The 20604-nt window shown below is 36.8% G+C and overlaps 1 protein-coding gene across 5 annotated transcripts in view; it reads right to left on the bottom strand.

Moving 5' to 3' along the window:
- The window catches only part of CHD7 (chromodomain helicase DNA binding protein 7), a 203298-nt gene that overhangs the window by 38415 nt on the left and 144279 nt on the right, over window positions 1-20604 (bottom strand). For all 5 annotated transcript variants that reach the window (XM_088130937.1, XM_088130933.1, XM_088130936.1 and 2 more), the window contains 8 exons: window positions 20042-20097; window positions 16026-16140; window positions 12744-12827; window positions 4177-4314; window positions 3960-4081; window positions 3373-3616; window positions 2519-2695; window positions 2105-2248 (listed from right to left, as the gene is read on the bottom strand). In XM_088130937.1, coding sequence (XP_087987063.1) covers window positions 2105-2248; window positions 2519-2695; window positions 3373-3616; window positions 3960-4081; window positions 4177-4314; window positions 12744-12827; window positions 16026-16140; window positions 20042-20097 — 1080 coding nt within the window. The remainder of the gene's footprint in view (window positions 1-2104; window positions 2249-2518; window positions 2696-3372; window positions 3617-3959; window positions 4082-4176; window positions 4315-12743; window positions 12828-16025; window positions 16141-20041; window positions 20098-20604) is intronic.

Below are 20604 nucleotides of genomic sequence, written 5' to 3'. Positions count from 1 at the left end.
TGACATGGTAGCATTTGCAGTAAAATCCCAATTTAACAGAAGCACTCTTGATTTAATGTACATTACCCTGTTAATGGGATGAAGTCTGAACTGAATATTTGTCCATTGTATACAAAGTCTGGTAAACAAAGATCTGTTAAGCATTGTTTACCATATTAACATGTACTAAAACACTATATTAACTAACATAGAACTAGAATTCACATATTCAGAGAGCAATGAACATGCACTAGAGTTATTATATGACTAAAAAAATCTTAATCATATGAGATTTAATCATGCCTACATTTTTCAGTATAATTAAATTGTAGTAAATAAGAGAGGCCAATATAATATTGTGATACCACAATAGTACAGCCAACATTTTAAAAATCCTTGTAGATTACATACTACATTTATTAAACAATGTATTATGGTTATATTCTATCTTTCTTCTGCAATAGGATATAACATTTTGTAATGCTGTGGTGCAAGCTAACACACTAGTAACTTTTTTTTGCATACTTCATTTTAAAAAAATTCTTTATTGGGTTTCTCCAATCCACTAATCTCCAGGTGCACAGAACTAACAGCTAAATTCCCAGTTGACTTATTATTCAAGCTGTTTTAAGTGCTGTAGAAATTGCTCTGTTTTTAAATAGTTGCTATTATTTTGCTTAGTGTTTTGAATACCACTGTAAATATTAATACATTTTAAATAATAATAGGTTGACCCTCATATTCCAGTAAAGTTAATTGAACTGTTTACATTCATACAGAAAGTTTTTAAAAATTACAAATCAGTATAATTTTTGAAAGTTTAAATTCACTTTTTCACAATAATAATAAAGCATAAAACCTACTAGTCATGAAACATTTTTGTTCCAATAAAAATAAAACTGTTACTCTAATATAAGGAATTTTTCAAAATTTGTGACTATTATTGTCTAATATTTCTTCAGTATTTGACAAACTAAATTAAGAACTTTATTTGTCAGCATAATTTTTTGCAGTTTTATTCAGACGTATTCAGACATGTATTAAGATCAAAGGGATTTTCCAGTAAATGTATTTAGAATGGCTGCTACAAAACTCTTTCCCAAACTACCAGTTTGGGATAACCATATCATATTGTTAAAATCATTTTATCCAAAATAAATGCAAGCAATACTCTAACTTTGCTTTTCTTCTTCCATAAAACCAGGAATGAGTCTCTCTGTCCTTCCGTTTTAGTCCTTGGATTGAGACACCTCATTTTCAACTGAATGCTTCATTCCTGATTACTCAAATTTGGCTGGCTTCTGAGACCAGTAATTGGAGATATTTCCCTAATTTGCAATATTATCTGTGTTTTGTTTTGACTAGAGAACCAATACAGAATACATTTCAGTGCTGTCAACTGCACTGTAAATACTAGAAAGCGTCTGTCCTGCAAACTTCAATATTTCTGAACAGAAGCTAGAAAAGAACATGGCTGGAGAAGGTCTCTTTCCATGAAGCTGTGGTATGCATACAGGAGTGGGAGGGATTGAAATGGCCCACACCTCCTTCCCCCTCTCCCCTTCCCCCCATGAAGGATATACACTGAAACGAAAAGCAACACAAATATACCAATTTTTCAAACTGATGCAGGGAGGGCTTTTTGGATGAGGGAAAACTGACTGGTTCCTCTCAGCCTAGAATAAATCCTTCAGTGATTGGTTCTGAGACAGTAGCTTCTGTTCTTGAACTCAAAAGGTTAGGTTTCTGAGGAAGTTTGCCTTATGTTATCCATCTGCTTACGCTAATGATTGCTCTAGGGAGAAGGAGGCTGAGTCCCCTGCTACCTAAGTGATCATGAGACTAGGAAATAACTTTTAGAACATTTTTCTAAATCTTATTTTCCATGTCTGTCTGATTTAATGTTTTAGCTATTTTTATGGTTTTTTCTAGTGTTCTACACTGCCCAGAGTCCACTGGAGTTGGGTGCCCAATAAATTTAAATGAAGAAACAAATAATTTGACAGAGTTATAGAAAAATAACAAATTATTTTGCTTATTTTTGTTCTCCCCACATTACTTTTTTTTTGGTAGCAATTGGCAGTACTTCGATATGATTGGAAATAAATACTGTGGAATAATTTACCTGTTCCTCAGTTTTTAGATCACCAAACTCTTGCATGAAAGTGGTTTCTGAAGGAAAACGACTTGGTTCCAAGAAATGGAGCAAGCTAAAAAGCTCTTCTACAGTGTTTTGCAAAGGAGTACCTGTTAGAAGCACCTTGTGTTCCTGCAAAAAAATAAGAGAGCCGGGAACTTTCAAATTTCAAATGGTTTCATGTCCATTTTTTTCCTTTTTTGCAACTGCATTTAGATATTATCAATGGATTCTCTAAAGTGGGCTAATGAACAAATGTAGGTGCTTCATAGCCTTCTTTCAAGCAGGAAAATTGTAATTTTAATTTATTACTAATGACAAGAATTTTAACAACAAAAACTGGAATTCAAATGGCCAGAATTAAAAGACTTCTCTTGGAGTTTTAAGAGTATCAATACCCACCAGGTCCATCATTTTGAGCCCTTCTAGCAGCTTACAATTTCTGTTCTTCAGCCTGTGAGCTTCATCAATGATCACACAACGCCATGGAATGTTACGGAGCTCAGGACAATCAGTCAAAATCATTTCAAATGTTGTAATGATGGCATGAAATTTGTATGATCCTTTAATTACACGACCCTAAAAGTATAGAAATTATTATACAAGGTTTAAACAACCTTATCTATGGTGCAAAGGAACCTAAGTTTTCTTTCAAAAATATTCAGTGACTAATGATGAGAGAGATGTGGATAATACCTAAATCTGCCCTTAAACTTTCAGATTCCCTAAACAATTTGCTTTGGAAGTTGAAAGCCACCATAACACTGTGGATTCTTTATAAACAGTACCAACAGTACCAGTATCCTAAAGAATATTGATAATGTGAAAATTGTGGGAGGAAAGCCCTATTAGTAATCTGGATCTACATAAACAACCTGTTTTCCACTCCTCTCCACCCACCTCAATTTACATCCTACATCAGTCTAGCCACTCTATGAATCTGATGAAGGGAGCTTATGTTTTTTAATAAAATGTGTTAGCTGGAAAAAGTGGTACCAGACTCCTGATTTTTTGATTTCATACTTAGAAATAATTCTTAATTTTGCCTAATCACAGTGGGAAAAGTGTATCCTACCCTAATTTACGAAATCTTAACAGAGTAATACCTGTATGTGCAGAATTTATGGAAAACATCTCCCCTTGGCAATCCTTTTCTAATCCTGACTTTATTTTTTGAAACAATAAAAGGCAATAACCAACTAGGAAAAATAGTTTTTTAGAAGTCATCTTTTATTATACTAAGAATATTCATTCACCTGTGGGTCTTTGAAGTACATTTCATATGACTGAATTGTCCTTCGACTGGCTTGGCTCCCATGATACACCACAACATTCAACTCTGTCCAAGTACGGAATTCTCTTTCCCAATTGGGGATTGTAGACAATGGGGCAATAACCAAAAATGGACCATGGATTCCTTTTAAGTATATCTCATAGAGAAATGTAATGGACTGGATAGTTTTTCCCAATCCCATTTCATCTGCTAAAATGCAGTTGCGCCTGCAATTAATAAATGTTCAGTAATGAAATTGTAATTCAGCTCCCCAAATGAGATTTACAAAACATACTTCCCTAGTTTGTTTTAATGTAAGAAGAGTGCTGTCTATCACAAGGAAATTTACTTTTGAGCATGCAGAACTGAAACAGTGTTAACTCAAACATCATTCTTAAAAAAGAAAAAAAAAACACTTTAAGGTTTAATATACTCATGCACAGACACAGAAGTTGCTATTTTATTAATCAGGTCATTAAAACATCCTGTATTTTAAAATATTCAGGGATATTAAATTTGAGCAATCAAACTATACATTCTGCTTTTTTACAATGAATGCATGTTACATACGTGTTGTACCAGTTGAAAAGAAGCCAGTTTACTCCTTCCAACTGGTATTCCCTGAGTTTGTTGTTGTTTTTATATTCTCTGGAACATTCTGATTTCTTCCAGTCATCAGCAGGAGGTCGCTCCTATTTCAAATACAGCAAATCATATTACTGGTTTCCACAAACCACATTATTAAGCTACTATTAAGGAACATTTTCAATACAAAGCTAAATCTTACCACACGTTCTGTTTCTGGCTCCCTAGCCACTAGTCTCTCATATTCTTCAATCTTAGCTTGATCTATGTCTTGCTTTAATTCCCATGTGCTGTCTTCATATGGAAGTGAACACCATTTCACCAAATAATGAGTCACAGGCTTTTTTTTAAAGGGGGGAAAAAAAGCAAACAAAATTATTAAATGAAAGTCAGTGCACATAATCAGCTGCATTGGAATTCTGTAAACTAAATAAAACTTAGCATATTTCACTGAACTTCTATTTTTAGTGTAAAAACAGTATATAATCTGAGAAAGTACTTCATTACATCACTTTTAAAGTTACTGATTACTTACCTATAAGTGCAGTTCTTTGAGTGACAATCTGTGAATTCACACATCATTGACCTTACAGAAAACTAAGTAAGGGCTGTCAGAGCAAAGCACACAAAGTTCTTTGGTGAGTGTACTGAATTATCATCAGTAAGGAAAGTAGTTTTCCAAGAGAGCAGTTACAATGAGCCAGAAGCTCAAATGGTTTTGAGATGTGCCAGGGTGAGCACCAGGGAAAGATTCCAAGGCAGCATAATAAATGGATGAGGTGGAAAAACATTAGAACTACTTAACAGTAGTGTGTATAAAAATTGGGCAACTGAAAATCATACCTTTGTAAGCTGAAACTACAGCCAGACCTTTTCTTTTTCCTTTTAGCTTTGACAAGAAGTCAAAAATATAACTGAAGACAACCCAAATTCTCCCTGATGGCTCTAGGCAGGCTGAATACTTCTATTTTTAAGCATAAGTCTTCTGAGTGGAATATTTTTTAAAAGCCCAAATATGTGTTCTACTGAAACATGAAACTGATAATCTCCAAGCCATAAGTTTGAGCATCACCACATCTGGATGAACCATAGTGCTCCAATATATGATAAGTAGATTTATCTAATTTGAAAGTCTGAAAAATGTTCAACAAAATGGGATAGTCAGTAGGGTGCAGAATTGCTTATTGCTACCTGTCCCCTATTTTGTATCAGAAGAAACTTAAAAGTTGGTGTGCCTTGAATATTCTTAGAAGTTTCATTTAGTTTCTATAATTATGAGAGTCTTGCCAGGTCTAAAGGCATTGCACTTGCCATGATGACAGTGTATCTACCACCCAGTGTTTGAAGCATTGGTATCAATGGAATTGGTATCAATGGAATGTTATGGTATCAATAGAAAAGGGTTTACAAAGGGCAAGAACCAGAAACCCAGGTTCTGCTACCATTACAAAGTCCACAGAATAAGTTGATGACCAAAGACAACAACTGCTGGCTTTTGCTTGATTTGAAACCTTGTAGAAAAAACAGGGCCATAATATCCTGATCTGGAGATGGGCAAATGGCATAACTGCAATAATTGCCAGTATATTGGGATACGTTTGTCTGAAAGAAGGTAGCTGCAAGTTAACTTTGAGATGAGACCCCAATAAACATAGTATATATCAGGAAGAAATCCCACTGTTCATATCTAAGCATGCTTCGGTGAAATAGATAACCTGTGTGGGAGAAAGTTAGCACTTTTTATAATTAATCAGCAAACCCAATCATTCCAAGTGGAGCAAAACAGAATGGATTCTTAATTCTTTGATGCAGGAGTCCCACCAACAACCAAAAATCCAGATATAAAAATGTGAAGATACTCTGGAGGAGCAGATTCTCTATCACACAGCAAAACTTTAAACAGCTATCATTATACCAAAAGGAACAACAGAAAATCAATATGGAATATTAACCACTCTGACTACTGTATAAATTACTGCTGATGGTTGGGAGCAACATAATTGTAAAAATAAGTATCAATCCAGTCTGTTGAGGCAAACCAGCATCCTTTAAAAACAAAAGCTGCCCAGAGTCACCTGCTGGGGGAGATGGGTGGCATACAAATTGAATGAATGAATGAATGAATGAATGAATGAATGAATGAATGAATGAATGAATGAAGTCAAAATGAAACCATATGAAACTTGGTTATCTGCAGATTGGCATTTGCATCCAGAAGATCAAGGACCTGATAAAAGTCACCATTTTCTTCAATATAAGAATAGAAACTTGCCCTGGAATAACTCAGAGAGACTCACTTTCCAGTTATTCTATGGAGAACAGACCCTATCTTTTTGCACAAGGGCAGATTTCTGGGACTCAGAGCAGGCATCGAAGAGAAGAACAGAAATAGTCTGTGTGGTTACTGTGGGAGATCACTGTTCATAAATTCATTATAATAGAATTTCAACCATAAAATTTTGGAAGAATGAACTAATTGTGCCAAGGGAATCAAAAGTGCTGCCTGGAATCCCAGCTTGGTCTGTGGATTTGGTGCCTGGATCTAGCTGATTTGAAGAATGTCCTATGATTTGATCTGGTCTAATGGACACATTTTCCTCTGCAGACAATATCATATTCCATAAACACCAAAATATTGGTTTTGGACAGTCTAGCATGCCTATAGTTAGTTGATCTTCTAACTAAATAAATTATAGTAAATCCTCAGCTCAGGCCTGAGTCTCCTGTGAGAGTTCATTGAAGTGAAGCCATGTGTGATGCTGAAGGGCAACTGCACCACTCAAGGTTTCTGCAGCACAGTCTCTGGAGTTATGAACAACATTTACTGTTTAGCAATGTAAATTGCCTTAACAATTGCTATCTCCTTGTTATCAAGCACAAAAGCAAAGAAAGAATTTTTTTTCATAAGGATAATAATAATACTTAGTGAAGCAAGCCTAGTAATTTATTATCCCAAGGTACAAGTATATTATTGCTAGTTTACTGCCACTAAGGTTGAGATGTTTTAAGTCTTATTGAGTTTAAAAAAAAACATAGCCCTCCTCTAGTACCTGATACAAGTTTTCAGGCCTTTTGAATCTTGAAGATACTTTGGTTTTAAGCAAGAATCCTTGGCCAACAAGTAACACTGGGAATATTGTTATCCAGACCAGCATAACTGTGGAACCTTGAACTAGCTAAAAATACCAGATCCTGAATGTTCCACCTCTAGTTTGTTTGGGTTTTTTGGTCAAATAATTTTATTAAAAGTTTTGAATAAAGCAATAAAAGATAATACAGACTAAAAGAAAAAAAGATATAAAAGAAATGCCAAAAAATATGTATAACCCCCCCCCCCCAGAAAATAACTCCCCACCCTCATTATGGGAAGTATAAATAGTTCTCTAATCTCTTCACCTCTTAGTTCAGAAATATAAAACTCTTCATCCCATAACCCATTTCTTAACAGTAGGCAATTCAAGTAAGTACTGTCTTCTTCAATCCAGTTACTAACAAAAGATCCAAACAAAGCTCTAAAATGTTAACATTAATTAACACATATAAAGTTCAACATTCCACATTCCACATCTCACCTATGACTTTTAAATGGGATTTTGTTATAGTTAGGGTTAAAAGGGTCATAAAATGGTACCAATATCCACCCAGAATAACAACACATCCCATTTTATCCTTGATCAAATAAACTGACTTTGTACGCTTTTTTTCTTCTATACAGGGCAGTCTTTCTCTGTAATCTAGTCATATGATTGTTAATCCTTGTTACAAACTTCTTTACCATTTTAAACAGTCTCTTCTGTAAATCCAACAAAGGGGAATTATTCCAATTGTTTTCTGGCATTATCATTTTTATTTCCTTCTTGATTTTTAGAACCTCATCCAGTTTTCTCTGTGTCTGGTGACAGATTCTTATTCAAAGTCTCTATATTTTCCTCAAGCAAATTTTGCTGCATATCTTGTTCTTTAATAACTTCATTTCAGAGCAAACTGTTCTCAACACAGACACAACATAGCTGACATTTCATGACACAAGTCTGTATGCAGCTCTTCAAAGATGTCTCTAAACGCCATTATAAATTGGTTAACTTATAACTCCAACCTCATAAAACAATTTTTCTTTTCCATGAGCATATTTTTATTTTTTTAAAAAAATAGTTTCAAAATCTTAATATTCAAAGTCCAGAACTCCAACGTTTTCTGAGCCCTTAAAACTTTCTGTAGCCAAAACCTATTCTTACTTTTTGTTGTTTTAGTTCTTAAAGATTATAAAAGTAGATCTTCATATTCTTATATTGAGGATTGAAAGCACTCACTCACCCAGTGTTCCCCCACAACCATAAGGAGAAACAGCTTGGGCAATCTCATGTCTCTCTCCTTAATCCAGAAAGGATCACAAGGAGCCAATCTGCTTTGGCTTCCTTGTAAAATGCTGCAAACGTCGGCTCCACTTATCAGCAGAGCTGTCTTCAGTCCGCCATCTTCCCTTGGAAGCCTCTAGTTTGAACATTACCTTTCAAATAATTTCCTTAGTGTAAGATCTAATGTCTTCACCAGAAATATCAGGGCTTGATCCCCTACTTCTGCATTCACAGTTATTTCTTTAATTTATATGGTCACCCGCTCACTAAACAACTTGGCCAGATAACATGGGTTAAAAACATAAAAAATACACATAAGATCAGCAAAAATACATATTCTATACGGTTTGGAAAGAACTATAAGGAACAAAGACTGGAATTACACTCCTCATCTACTATTAGACTATGGCCATCCACCTAGGAAAGAAGCACTAATCATATCAACAGCCACTGATAATACAGGAAGGTTTGATCAAGAACTGATTAGAGCTTAAAGCAGATGAACTTCAGACTGCTGGTTGTGGATGTGGTGCTAGAGAGCAAGTGAAGCTCAATCCTAGTTAGAGTGACTTTCCATAGGAATGTCTTACTTATTTGTTACTTTTGTCATTGTCTGGAAAAATATGCTGATGAAAAGATGAAGGTAAAGATGGAAACCAAAAAGCCTTTTCTGTCTTGGTTTAACTGGCCACAATGGAAAAAAAATCTGGTGAAACAGATATGAAGAAATTATAGAAGACTGTGATACCTTATAATATTGATAGTGTGTTGCATCCAAAAGATATAGAAAATACACATGAGAGAGATCTGTTCCAGTTAATGAAGAAATGGGTACTGGACTACACAAGCAACAAATGGCAGAAGAGAGGTCACAAATTTCCTACAGAAAACAAGTCAGGAAGCCTGCCACTATTAAGTAGTACATTTCTCTGCAAGATTGGAATGGGAAAGCACAGTACAGGTAGTTCTTGACTTATCATCACAATTGGGACTGGAATTTCCATCGCTAAGCGATGCAGTTGTAAAGTGTAATGTCACATAACTGCATTGCTTAACGATGGCAATCCCAGCATTCTCTGTTGCTGTTATTAAGTGAATTCCACTGGTTGTTAGCGAAGGACTCAACCCAATCCATTCTGGGCTTGATCCCCCTCAGTATTCTGTTTCAAGGTAGCAGACACAGTTGCCAAGGAGTAGAAGCGGATAACAGAAGACAAGTTGCAAACTGAAGACTTAGCAAAGTAAAGTACCGTTTGCAATCCAAGAAGCAAAAGAGTAGCCTAGTTATGTTGCCAGAAGTCACAAAGCCAAGCTGGGTAGTCAGCCACTCCAGAAGTCAGGAATTCAAGAACAGGATGCACCCAAAAGATGAGCTAGGTTTTCAAACAGTTGCTTTCCAACAGAGATTGAAGGCAAAAAGCATAAATCTCTCTGCTGGCAGCTGGCTGCAATTATTCAGGCCTCACCCTTTGCCTTGTGAGGAGCCTCCTTGATTGACGATGCTCTGCTCGCCTCTGCATGTGTCTGGATCTGGGGCTTGGGGGTTGTGCCTCGTCATCTGATTGCTCCAGCTGATCAGGAGATGCCTGTGGCTGATCAGCCTCAGATGCATCATGGCTTAATGATTCCTGAGACTGACATTCCACAGGCTCAGCTGCAGCAACATTGTCAGAATCAGATTCAGAGTCAGACTCTGAATTGTGGCTCATGACACTCAGTCCTGGGCCTCAGTAAGGTAAGGGACTGCTTCCAACTCCTCCCATCCACCTATCTCCCCCTTCATCTCAGCCCTTTTGGCCGCCCTGCACCCTGCCTTGGGGGGCAGCAAGGAGCTTCAGAACCACATGGCTCTGGGGCTGTTTGCCATGCTGAGGCTCAGGGGCTTCTTGACGTGCCATGGCTCTGTGGCTGCAAGAAGCCCCTGAGCCGCAGCTTAGCGTAAAGCCCTACATAGTGCAAAGCCCGGCCCTAGCCCGGCCCAGCAGCATGGCAGAAAGCCACAGCCAGCCCAGGAAGCTGTGCCACCCAGCACAGTCCAAGCTGCCATCGCCACCCTGCACTCTGAGACCCTTGCTGCCCTGTGCTCTGTTGCCCCAGCTGACTTTTGCCATCTTTTTGCTCAAGCTGCTGATCAGGCGTGCCCAGCCTGGCCCTTCGTGCAAAGAAGCTCCTTTATGCCATGCTGCTGGGCCAGGCTGGGGCTGGGTTTCATGCTGAGGCTCGGGGCTGCTGCTTGCAGCCCAGAGCAGTGGCATACCAAGAAGTCCCTTTGCGTAGCTTTGCCCCTGAGCCACAGCACAGTGTGAAGCCCAACCCCAGCCTGGTCCAGCAGTGCAGCGCAAAGCCACAGCTGCCACAGCCCAGGCCCAGCTGCAGTCATCCTCGCCATCCTGCACTCCAAGGCCGCTGCCACCTTGCACTCTGCTGCCTCAGCTGACCTTCGTCGTCTTGCTCTCGCTGCTGACAAGGTGCGCCCACCCTGGCCTTTCACAAGGCAGTTGCTAGCCACATGAGGCTGTCTTTCCCAGGTCTTGTGAGGAAACTACGTGCGCAACCTGGAGAAGAAAGCCTTGTGTGGCCAGCAGCTGCCTCACGAAGGGCCAGGCCAGGCATGCTTGGTTGGCAGGAGGAGCAAGAAGACAGTGAAGGTCAGCTGGAGAGGTGGTGCACAGGGCAGCAAAGGCCAAAAGGGCACAGATGGGGGCAGAGATAGGCGGGTGAGGGGACTTGAAGCACCCCTGCAGTTCTAAGTGCGGGCAGGATGCCAAGCACCTGAATTTTGATCATTTGACTGGGGGGTGGGCACTGACATGGCCATAACTTCAGGGACCGGTCATAAGTCCCTTTGTTCAGCACCGCTGTAACTTCGAACAGTTGCTGAACAAATGGTCAAGGACTACCTGTAATGAGATAAAGGTAGTATAGGCAGACCTAAAGTTGATGATAGTGCCAATATTTGCAGGACTGAGTGTAAAATTGGACTTGAGGAAATACCAATAAGCAGATTTTTGGGTGGAAATGCAACACCAGACTGTTGGCAAAGTCCATTTCAAAACAACAACAAAACAACAACAAAAACCCACCCAAGGTGAGCTGCCAAGGAACTATCACTGGAACACTGAAAACAGAACTGATGTTTGAACAAAAGCCCAGATTCTCGCTATAAAAGATGCTGTGGAATACGCAAGTCTCCTGCCAAAAACCTTAAATTTGGAAATCTATGCATGGGCTAGTGTGCATGAGCAGAATTCATATAAGTAAATCACAACACCCACAATGAAGAATAAGGTGATGCTGTGTTTCAAAATAAAGTTTTTCCTGAAGACTGAAAGTAGTGAGAATTATTTTCCCCATAGATTTAAAAGGGGAAAATACTCTAGAACAGTGTTTCTTAATTTTTTTCCTCTCATGACCCTTTCTACTTTTAAAAATTATGGAGGAATCTAAAACAGCTTTTGTCTGTATGGGTTATATTTATCAATATTTACCGAATTAAAAATTATGCATTCTTTGCTGTTACCTCTTCTCATGATTGTTTGATGAGATTTTAATATTGTATTATTTTCAACATAGGTTGGCAAATAAATTTGATTTTGCAGACCCCTGAGAAGTTCTTGATGGATCCCCAGGCGTCCTTGGACCACACTTGAAGATACACTGCTCTAGAAAACATTCTACTGCCCATAATTAAAATAATTTATAACTGCCTTATGTAAGTAGTGACAAAGAAAGCATTATAAAGTATGGGGTCTTCCATATGCTAATGTGCTACCTAAAACCTATTATAATATATATACCCAGTATAAGGATAGAATGATAATAAAATTGATTCTTAACAATGATTTGACAACAGTATAATTAATATAGAATGCTTAATAAATATGTCACTTAAGAGCACTTCCTAAATTTGAAACTTTCAAATAATTACATCATACATGTTTAATTATAATTCATTTTACGTAATTTATTTTTCAGAAAGTCTGTGTCTTTTATGAATTTTGAAACTTTAACTTATATGGAGAACAGTAAAAAATAAGTACTATTCAAAAAGGAAATATAACAGTATTATTACACAAGCCAAACTTTAAAGTTTCCATGAAGCACAAATGCAATATGCATTACAAAATAAAATCTTGACACTGTAACCAAGTTATCTTCCACTTTATTTCCTATTCCTATATTTTCCACATTATCTCTTGACATATTGCTATCATTAATAAAAACTGATATGGCAACATTTTGACTAGGCGAAGCATATGGATGTTCAAGTAGCATAATTAATGCATATCCAAAAATGTATGGGGTCTATCACAGAAATACCCATCTACAGCAAATTAAAATGAAGTATGTCATAAATTGTATTTTCATTTTAATTTGCTGTCAAACAACTGCAATTTTTTTAAAATAAACTTACCTCTCCATTATCATCCTTGCTATGTGAAATATCCATTATTCGATCAACTTCAACATAATCAGGATTAAAAAGTTCATCATCTATCTGTTCAAGGGCAAGCATGCATAAAGAGAACAAAAATTCAGTAAGACACTGTAATACAAAATGCATGTTTGGCAAACTATAACATTAACTGAAATGCAACAATCCAAAAAGATAGTTCCTCATGAGGGAATTGAACTTCTTAGATTTTGTCAACTGGGCTCTTAATTACTGTGTAAAACTTTTTATTGTGCAAGAATGTTTTTAAGACTATTTTAAATGAAGTGTAAAATTATGATCCACTAATGAGCAGCTTAAAAAACTTATAGCATATGATACATTTAGCATTCTTGAAGATTGCAGCTTGCAGTACAGTTTGGAACTATGAAAACTAAATGCTGTTGAAATATACTTAAAGAAGTCATCTAATTACTATATAAACCAAATTCAGAAATCATTATTCCTGAAGAAATAAATTAGATACCCTCTTTGTTTCCTACTTTATCTTGCCAATGATTTTACTTCTGGTATGTTCTTAAATTTATGTGAGAACTGGCATATTACAGTGTGGAAATCAAATTATTGAAAATACATACTTTGGTTCCTCTTATGTGCTTATTGGTTTAAGCTAAAAGGCAAATTATTATTGAAATATACACAGAGCTTTCTGAATAATTGGAAAGTTCATGGACTTCCAGACACATTATTGTTATTATTAGATTGGCATATTCTGAAGGCAGAAATTACCATATCTTGCAAGTCAGTTTTTGACAGCCATTTGGTCATTGCCTGGTAGATCTCTGATATAGCAGCTATCTTTGGCCATTAACAGTTATTTCTAGATATCCCTTCCTTTGACTTTCTACCATGGAACCTGATGTTCTATAAAAGAGTCACAGGTGGTTTTGAGAAGAGAATGGAGAGTACAGATTCTCTTGATTCATGCCAAATCTGACCAATTAAGTCATAGCTTCTTTGTAATTGATTATACCAGGAAGTTGGAAATAAAATCTACCCAGAGAAACTATTTTGGATGACAAGTGGTGTTTTAAATTGGGCTGTCTCTAAAAAAATCAATCAGCTCACTGTACTTAATTTGCAGAGAAAAATGCATTATTTCATAGTGATTTAGGAATTAGTTATTTGGCCCTGTTAATGTGGATTAACTCTGTTCACTCTCACCTGCTGACCAAAAGGATGAATTTATGAAGCTGCCTATAAGCAGGAATCATGGACATCCCACTTTAAGAAAGCTAGTCAGGAATATCTAAGTCTCACACCTTTTTCAGACATAGAAAAATGCTGAAAAAAATCTAAAACATTTTGTACTATCTTTGGTCTAACAAGGGATTTGTAATAGTAACAACTAATTCCTAGGATAAATTGGGATAAAACAAAGTAAGAACATTAGAACTGCTTCAAGATCATGACAGCATAAATATGTCTCTACTAACTGTCTAGAAGGTGACCATACTCTCCAAAGGCTTCCACAATCATGAAACTACTACTCTCCTGGCAACAGAACATTCTGCTCATAATTTATGGAATGGTTTATAACAAAGGAGGCAGTTTATAAAAAATCCCAATCCCAAATTAAGGGTTTAACAGGAAATAATTGGCATTTTGAACACAGAAATTGAAGAAAAATTAAAGAAAATTGGTATAATTTAGTAAGAAAAAATCATCAGAAATTATTCCAGTTGTAGCATTCTGAACCAGCATGTAGCATGTGTTGCATGTGACTAAGTCGTGTGTTACACTGATCAGAACTGGTTTTTCTAGATTAAATTTCAGTTTGTCAAGTTCCAGATACCAATTCCATAGTCTACTGAGAACAGCATCCAAATAAATCTACATTGCTTATGAAATCTTTAGCTACTTATGGTCATACTTTGTTTTCAAGTATTGCCTGCAGCTGATATCCTTCTATTGGCAACAATTTTCTAAGCTCCCCACCAACTTGATTTATAAATGTATAGAACAGAGACAGCACTTGTAGTCCTACAAACCATCTTTACTAGAGATCATCACAATACACTTATTCTGTCAATCTTTCTAGAGGTTTCTATAGCTTTTGAGACAGAACTGTGAACAAAAATGCATTAATTCTTATATAATTCCATATTTCCTAGAGGGGAGCCTCCTGTAGATATTCTATCTTTTGGATCACAGTGTGCTGTTTTGTTCCTTCTTCTTCTGTTTCAGTGTAAATACTCAGTCCCAGTGACACTGTAAAGTGAGGGGATATTCAGTGTTAACCCATATGCTGATGAAATCAGATCTTCCCATTATTTCACCTAGATATGGCAGCCATAAAACTCAACATCTACTCACTAAATGAGCTTTCAATACTGAAATATGATTATCGGGAGTAATTTGGTGGGCAGCTCAGGATTCATACTAATGATAGTGACAAACAAACCATTATTTAGCCAGTTTGCCTAGAAGAACATCTGGGCTTGAAATATAATTAAATGTTACATGAAATAAAGGTTCAAAACTAAACTATCATGTTTTTTGCTCAGATTCCTTTGTTAACTTGGTTTGACATGAAGATGTAAATGACACATATTGCTCAGATCACTAGCTTACAGATTTCCTGTAAATTCATGTCTCGACTAGCTCTAGTTCACTTGAAACAGACTGGAGTGAAATTCAGAAATCCTCTGGAAAATGTGACAACATTGTGGGGAAGGGGGAATCATTACTTACGTTTATTTGTACATATATCTATAAAACTAGTTCCCAAGAATTATTCAAGCATTTTAAAACAACAAAAATACAGCAAAATCTAAAAATTGCAACAATACAAAAAGCCAACATGGTGAAGTACAGTCCAGAATCAGTCAATAAACCCAAGAGCTAAAATCATTAAAATGCTAAGGGAATTAAAACATCAATCCACTTCAGTAGACTGAGTGCCTAAATGTCTGTTTTCAAAATATTTAATAAAAAAATAATTTATCCAGCCTACATAGAGTATTATTAAAAAGGAACCTATAGGAGACCACCATCTTTACAATATCTTGGGCGTAATCTCTTCAAGTCATGTAAATATTCAGACATATAAGATCTAGAACTCCTCATGACTATTCCACTATGATAAGCTATTGCATTATGCACCTGCTTAAATTCTGAACAGTTTTCAAAAGAACCTACAGGTACAATGAATAGAAACGATTGGTCTTCACTTGATGGAGTTATCAGTGAACCTCAGACTTACTACATGATTTTATCTAATTAAAATAATAAAAAATATACCTCTGAAAGGAACTTATTTTGAGCCTGCTTTGCTTTAAATCTTTTAATCTTCTGTTGAATTCTCCTGTCTTTGTCCAGTACTTCCACAGATGCCCATTGACAGTGGAGGTAAGAGCTAAAAGAATGAAGAAAAATAATTACAGCACACACACTATTTATCAGCTTAATATTTATGCAAAACAATTACATTAATAAAATAATTGTCTTAAAACTAGTACATAAGCTGCACAGTTTTAAGGCATCATTGAATATTTTTGAAAAAGATGGCAATAAAATTTTAATTAAATGTAGAAGACAGGAGACTATGCTTTCTCCTTTACTAATATCTTCATTTCTGTAAATATTCAGAGAGAAAAAATGTTTTAAAACTTAAGTGGATATTGCCAGTAATAATCACTATGATTGGAGAAACAAAGGACGTAATTCATTAAAAAAAAAAAAAATCCCTGGTATGCATGTGACAGTATAGCAGAATCTGAATTGCTTGCTTTTGGCTTAATGTTGTATTGAACTGACTTATGACTTAGCTTTATGTGTAATTCAGCTGTTACTTGTTCAATAAACCTAGGTCATAACAGTGACTGCTATTGAAGTTAATCTGATGTAAACATTTTAACAGAGTAAAAATGTTGCAAGTCTGGTTGATTTAAATCAGATATTGTACAACTACATATTCTTTACTACAACTTTTTGGACTGGGGAGCACATTTACAATTCTTAGAGTTGGTTGTGGGCAACTCAGAAATAGCTATGATAACTAAAAAACCTGAGTGTATTATAAAATTCAATTACAAAATAAGCAGCCTATATCTTCAAATGTGATGCCCTATTATAATTTGAAAGTGCAAAATGCTTTAAATTCATTTTTTTTAAAGTACAGTATATTATTTATAAACATCCATTTAATTAAAGATATTTAAGCCTGTTTAAACTGACTTACTTTCTGTTTGTTATTTGGTTTATTAGTTATTTTTTCCCGGATTTTCAAACTGATGTTTTAATTGTATTTTAATTGAATTCACTAGGTATTTTGCCTCATTAAAAATGTGGTACAAATATCTTAAATAATTAAAATTAGTGCTGTAGTTCTATTGTATCATTCAGTACTACAGGGAAAAGAAGGCATTTACATGATGTAACATCATGACAATGCACAACAGGATTTGACTGACTGACTGACTGACTGACATTGTCACTGAACCACCACACTCCTAAAGAGGCAAGAGAAAAAGTCAGTACCCAGGAAATCAATGATTCCTGCATTGTGACCTTATTCCATGTGACCACCATCTATTGGTACTGGGCAAGGAAATCTTTTAACTCAATCCAGCTCTAATTGTATTTAGTTATCCAAGACTCCAACACATGGATGGACGTTCATATGACTGGTTTAGAAAGGGAAGAACTGGCCTATTTTTTTTCAGCAGCAGAAATGTATTCTAGTCTTCATGCTGGCACTACTTTTTATGTACAACTTCAATTGTTTTAAAAAGGGGACATACATACAAACAGAAGTAAGCAGTTTGGGGGATTTAACGATTATCAACACCCCCACCCCTACCTAATTTTGGTTCTGTATTGGTCAGAAGAAAAGTATTGGCCATAAATTATAAACAAAGTAGAAATAAACTGGTTTCAAACTGTTAAAATACAGTAAGTGCTATGAGCAGTTGGTTACCAGAAGATGGACTCAATAGGACATGAAAGGGCTGACTCCACCTTTTTGAGCTAGAAGGCAAGACTTAAGGCTTCTTCCTGTCCTGTGCCCCCTCCCCATTTTCAGTCATATACTGATTTCATTTGAGTGTCATTCAAATCCTCCTTTATTGTGCAGCAGCAAACTAACAACTGGTAAAGTACATGGGAATTGAAGAACATATACTAATTAGGATAGTGCAGTAAATGAACTTGCATCTTGTCCTTTGGGCCACTTGGATACTCCTGAAATCTACCCTCCTTTCCTAAACAGGGTGGGACAGATGGGCCCAACTCACAATGACATAAAGTTACTTCGCAGTAAATCCAACTACCATTTTGGTCACTGGAAATGGAGCTGACAGGAAGAGCTATATTATAGCAATATTCTTCAGTGGGTTTGTGTAACAGTATATGGCACCCTATATGACCCTACATGACCCATATTGTGCACAAGTCTTGAATGGGGAAGCACAACCCCACCGAGAATCAGCAATGGAGTATCTCCAAATCTGGGGGGCCCAAACAGACACAACCATTCGGTCTTGTCAGGTTTGAGCCTGGGTCTGTTCCTCCCCATCCAGATCCGCACAGCCTCCAGGCACAGGGTCAGGACTTAGACTGCATCTCTAGACCAGGGGTTGAGATATTCAACTGAGTATCATCTGCATATTGATGATACATGACCCAAACCAGTGGATGACTTCATCGAGAGGTTTCCATATAGATGTTAAACAGAAAGGGAGAGAGTTTTAAGCCCTGCAGCACCTCACAAGTGAGGGACCATGGGTGAGATTTCTCCCCACCTGTCAGCACTGACTGAAACTGGCCACAGAGAAAGGAGGAGAACCACTATAACACAGTGTCTCCCACTCTAAACTCCCAAGCATGGTCCAAAATGTTATTATAGTCAAAGGTATCAAAAGCTGACAAAACCCCAGAGATGGATGCACCACCCCCATCCCAACTCTACCACAGGTCACCCACAAGCGCAACCACTAAGCCCTGGCCTGAAACCTAACTGAAATGGGTCCAAATAATCAGCTTCCTCAAGGATCCTCTGGAGCTGAAGCTTGACCATATTTTCCACCATCTTCCCTAAAAAGGGTAGGTTGGAAACTGGACAATAGTTGTCCAGGACTGTCCAGTCCAGTCCAGTCCAGTCATGGCTTCTTGAGAAAGTCTGTTTCAAGACTAATGGAACCACTATCTCACTCAAAGAAGGTGACTTCATACATGGACCCAACCATAGGTCACCTCTTGGGCAGCTGTAACTATCCACAAGGGATCTAGATCTAATGAGGAGATGGCCAAGCTTACAGACTAGGGAACCCTGTTCCACTTCCACAGAATCAAACTCACTCCAAATAATCATAGAAGGCCATGCCCCAGGTACCCCAGCTGGAACTGACCAGAGTTCAACTTTGAGCAGATCTGAGAACTTTATCTGCCAAATGTTAATATTAATGTTATTTCTGTTATAAAGGTGCTAATGTCTACTCCACTTAAGTGGGGGAGGTTTCCGGGTGGCCTTTAGCCTGCTTCACTGAAGGTACGCTTGAAAGTGGTGCTGCTGCTCACCTCTTCCATGCTCTGGAGGTGTGTGTGGGTGCTTCCCTTGATGCTCCTTCCCCCATCTGCTGGGCCATTCTCCCAGCTGGCCATGGAGCCCTCTTAGTTGTAATCTTTTATTCTCAACTCCTAAGATGGAGTCAGTGGAAATCACTGCTTCCTCTAGAAAGCAGAACATAAGACTGAAAGGAGGGGTTACCTCTATGGACAGGAAGAAACCTTAAGATCCGCCTTCTAGCTAAACTTGAATACAACATGAACAATAAGTAACAAATTGTATAGCTGAACTCCTATTACACTATCATAATTTAAATGTCAATTTCTAAAATATCAATTTCACTGTAACTATAGCTGAAATTTACAGTTACAGTGACATCCTGCAGCAGGAAATAAACAATATTATATCTATTAAATATTTTCAGTCTGGATTTCTGTTGACATTTAGTTACTAGTCTCATGGTTAGATCATTCCAGCTCCACTCATTATTAAATAAAGTGTACAAAAATAAGACATTCTCGATACATCTAAATGTAAGTAGAGATATCCCATCAGGTCACAGATTCTAACATTCTGAACATTTAAAATTAATATTCTGTATTTCTACTCATAGGCAGAACATAATCTGTAACTGATTTGTAATTAACCTTTATATATTTGTAACTTTTATGATGGACAGCAGTGATTACATCATTTATGTTTTACATATTGGGGAACTGCTCAGAGAATGCTGAAGTTAGGGCTTGCTTACAAGTTTTTGTATTTTACATAGAATTCTTCTGATTCTGTTTCTTCTCCATTCTCCATCTATAAAAAGAGAGATCAGTGGTGTTAATTACAAACAACAGTGGTAAATATCACCTTAACCTTACAGTTAATACAAAGTATCACTCATAAACAGCATGCTTTTGAAATTTAACAACAATAAAAAAAAAGGATTTATGGTATATTTTTAAAGGAAAAACAGAGAGAGAGATGCAAAGACTTCCCTGAATTTACTTAAGCCATGAAAATTCTACTCATTACAATTTCCAACACATGAATCATTGTAACGCCTCCCTAACCACACACAGCTTCATTCACAACAACTTGACCCCAAAATGGCTTTCTGCCAAACCCACAGTGTTACAGAGAAGCCAAGTGTACCATTTTCTCAGGCAGCAGCCAATTAGCAACTGCACTCCTGAATGCCTTATGTATTATTCTTGGCTGGCTCTTGACAACTTTATATTGTGGTTTTGTGACTTGTTCAAGTAGTGTTTTAATATGGTTTATGGTTCCATAACATTAACACTGCTAAATAAGAATCCATAT

The sequence above is a fragment of the Python bivittatus genome, unplaced genomic scaffold (genome assembly GCF_059951505.1).
Source record: "Python bivittatus isolate LINGU-HERP-01145 unplaced genomic scaffold, Pbiv_v1 ctg000840_np1212, whole genome shotgun sequence".
NCBI classification, from domain to species: Eukaryota; Metazoa; Chordata; class Lepidosauria; order Squamata; family Pythonidae; genus Python; species Python bivittatus.
Note: the sequence above shows the minus strand (reverse complement) of the source record. Positions and strands in the feature narration are given on the sequence as shown.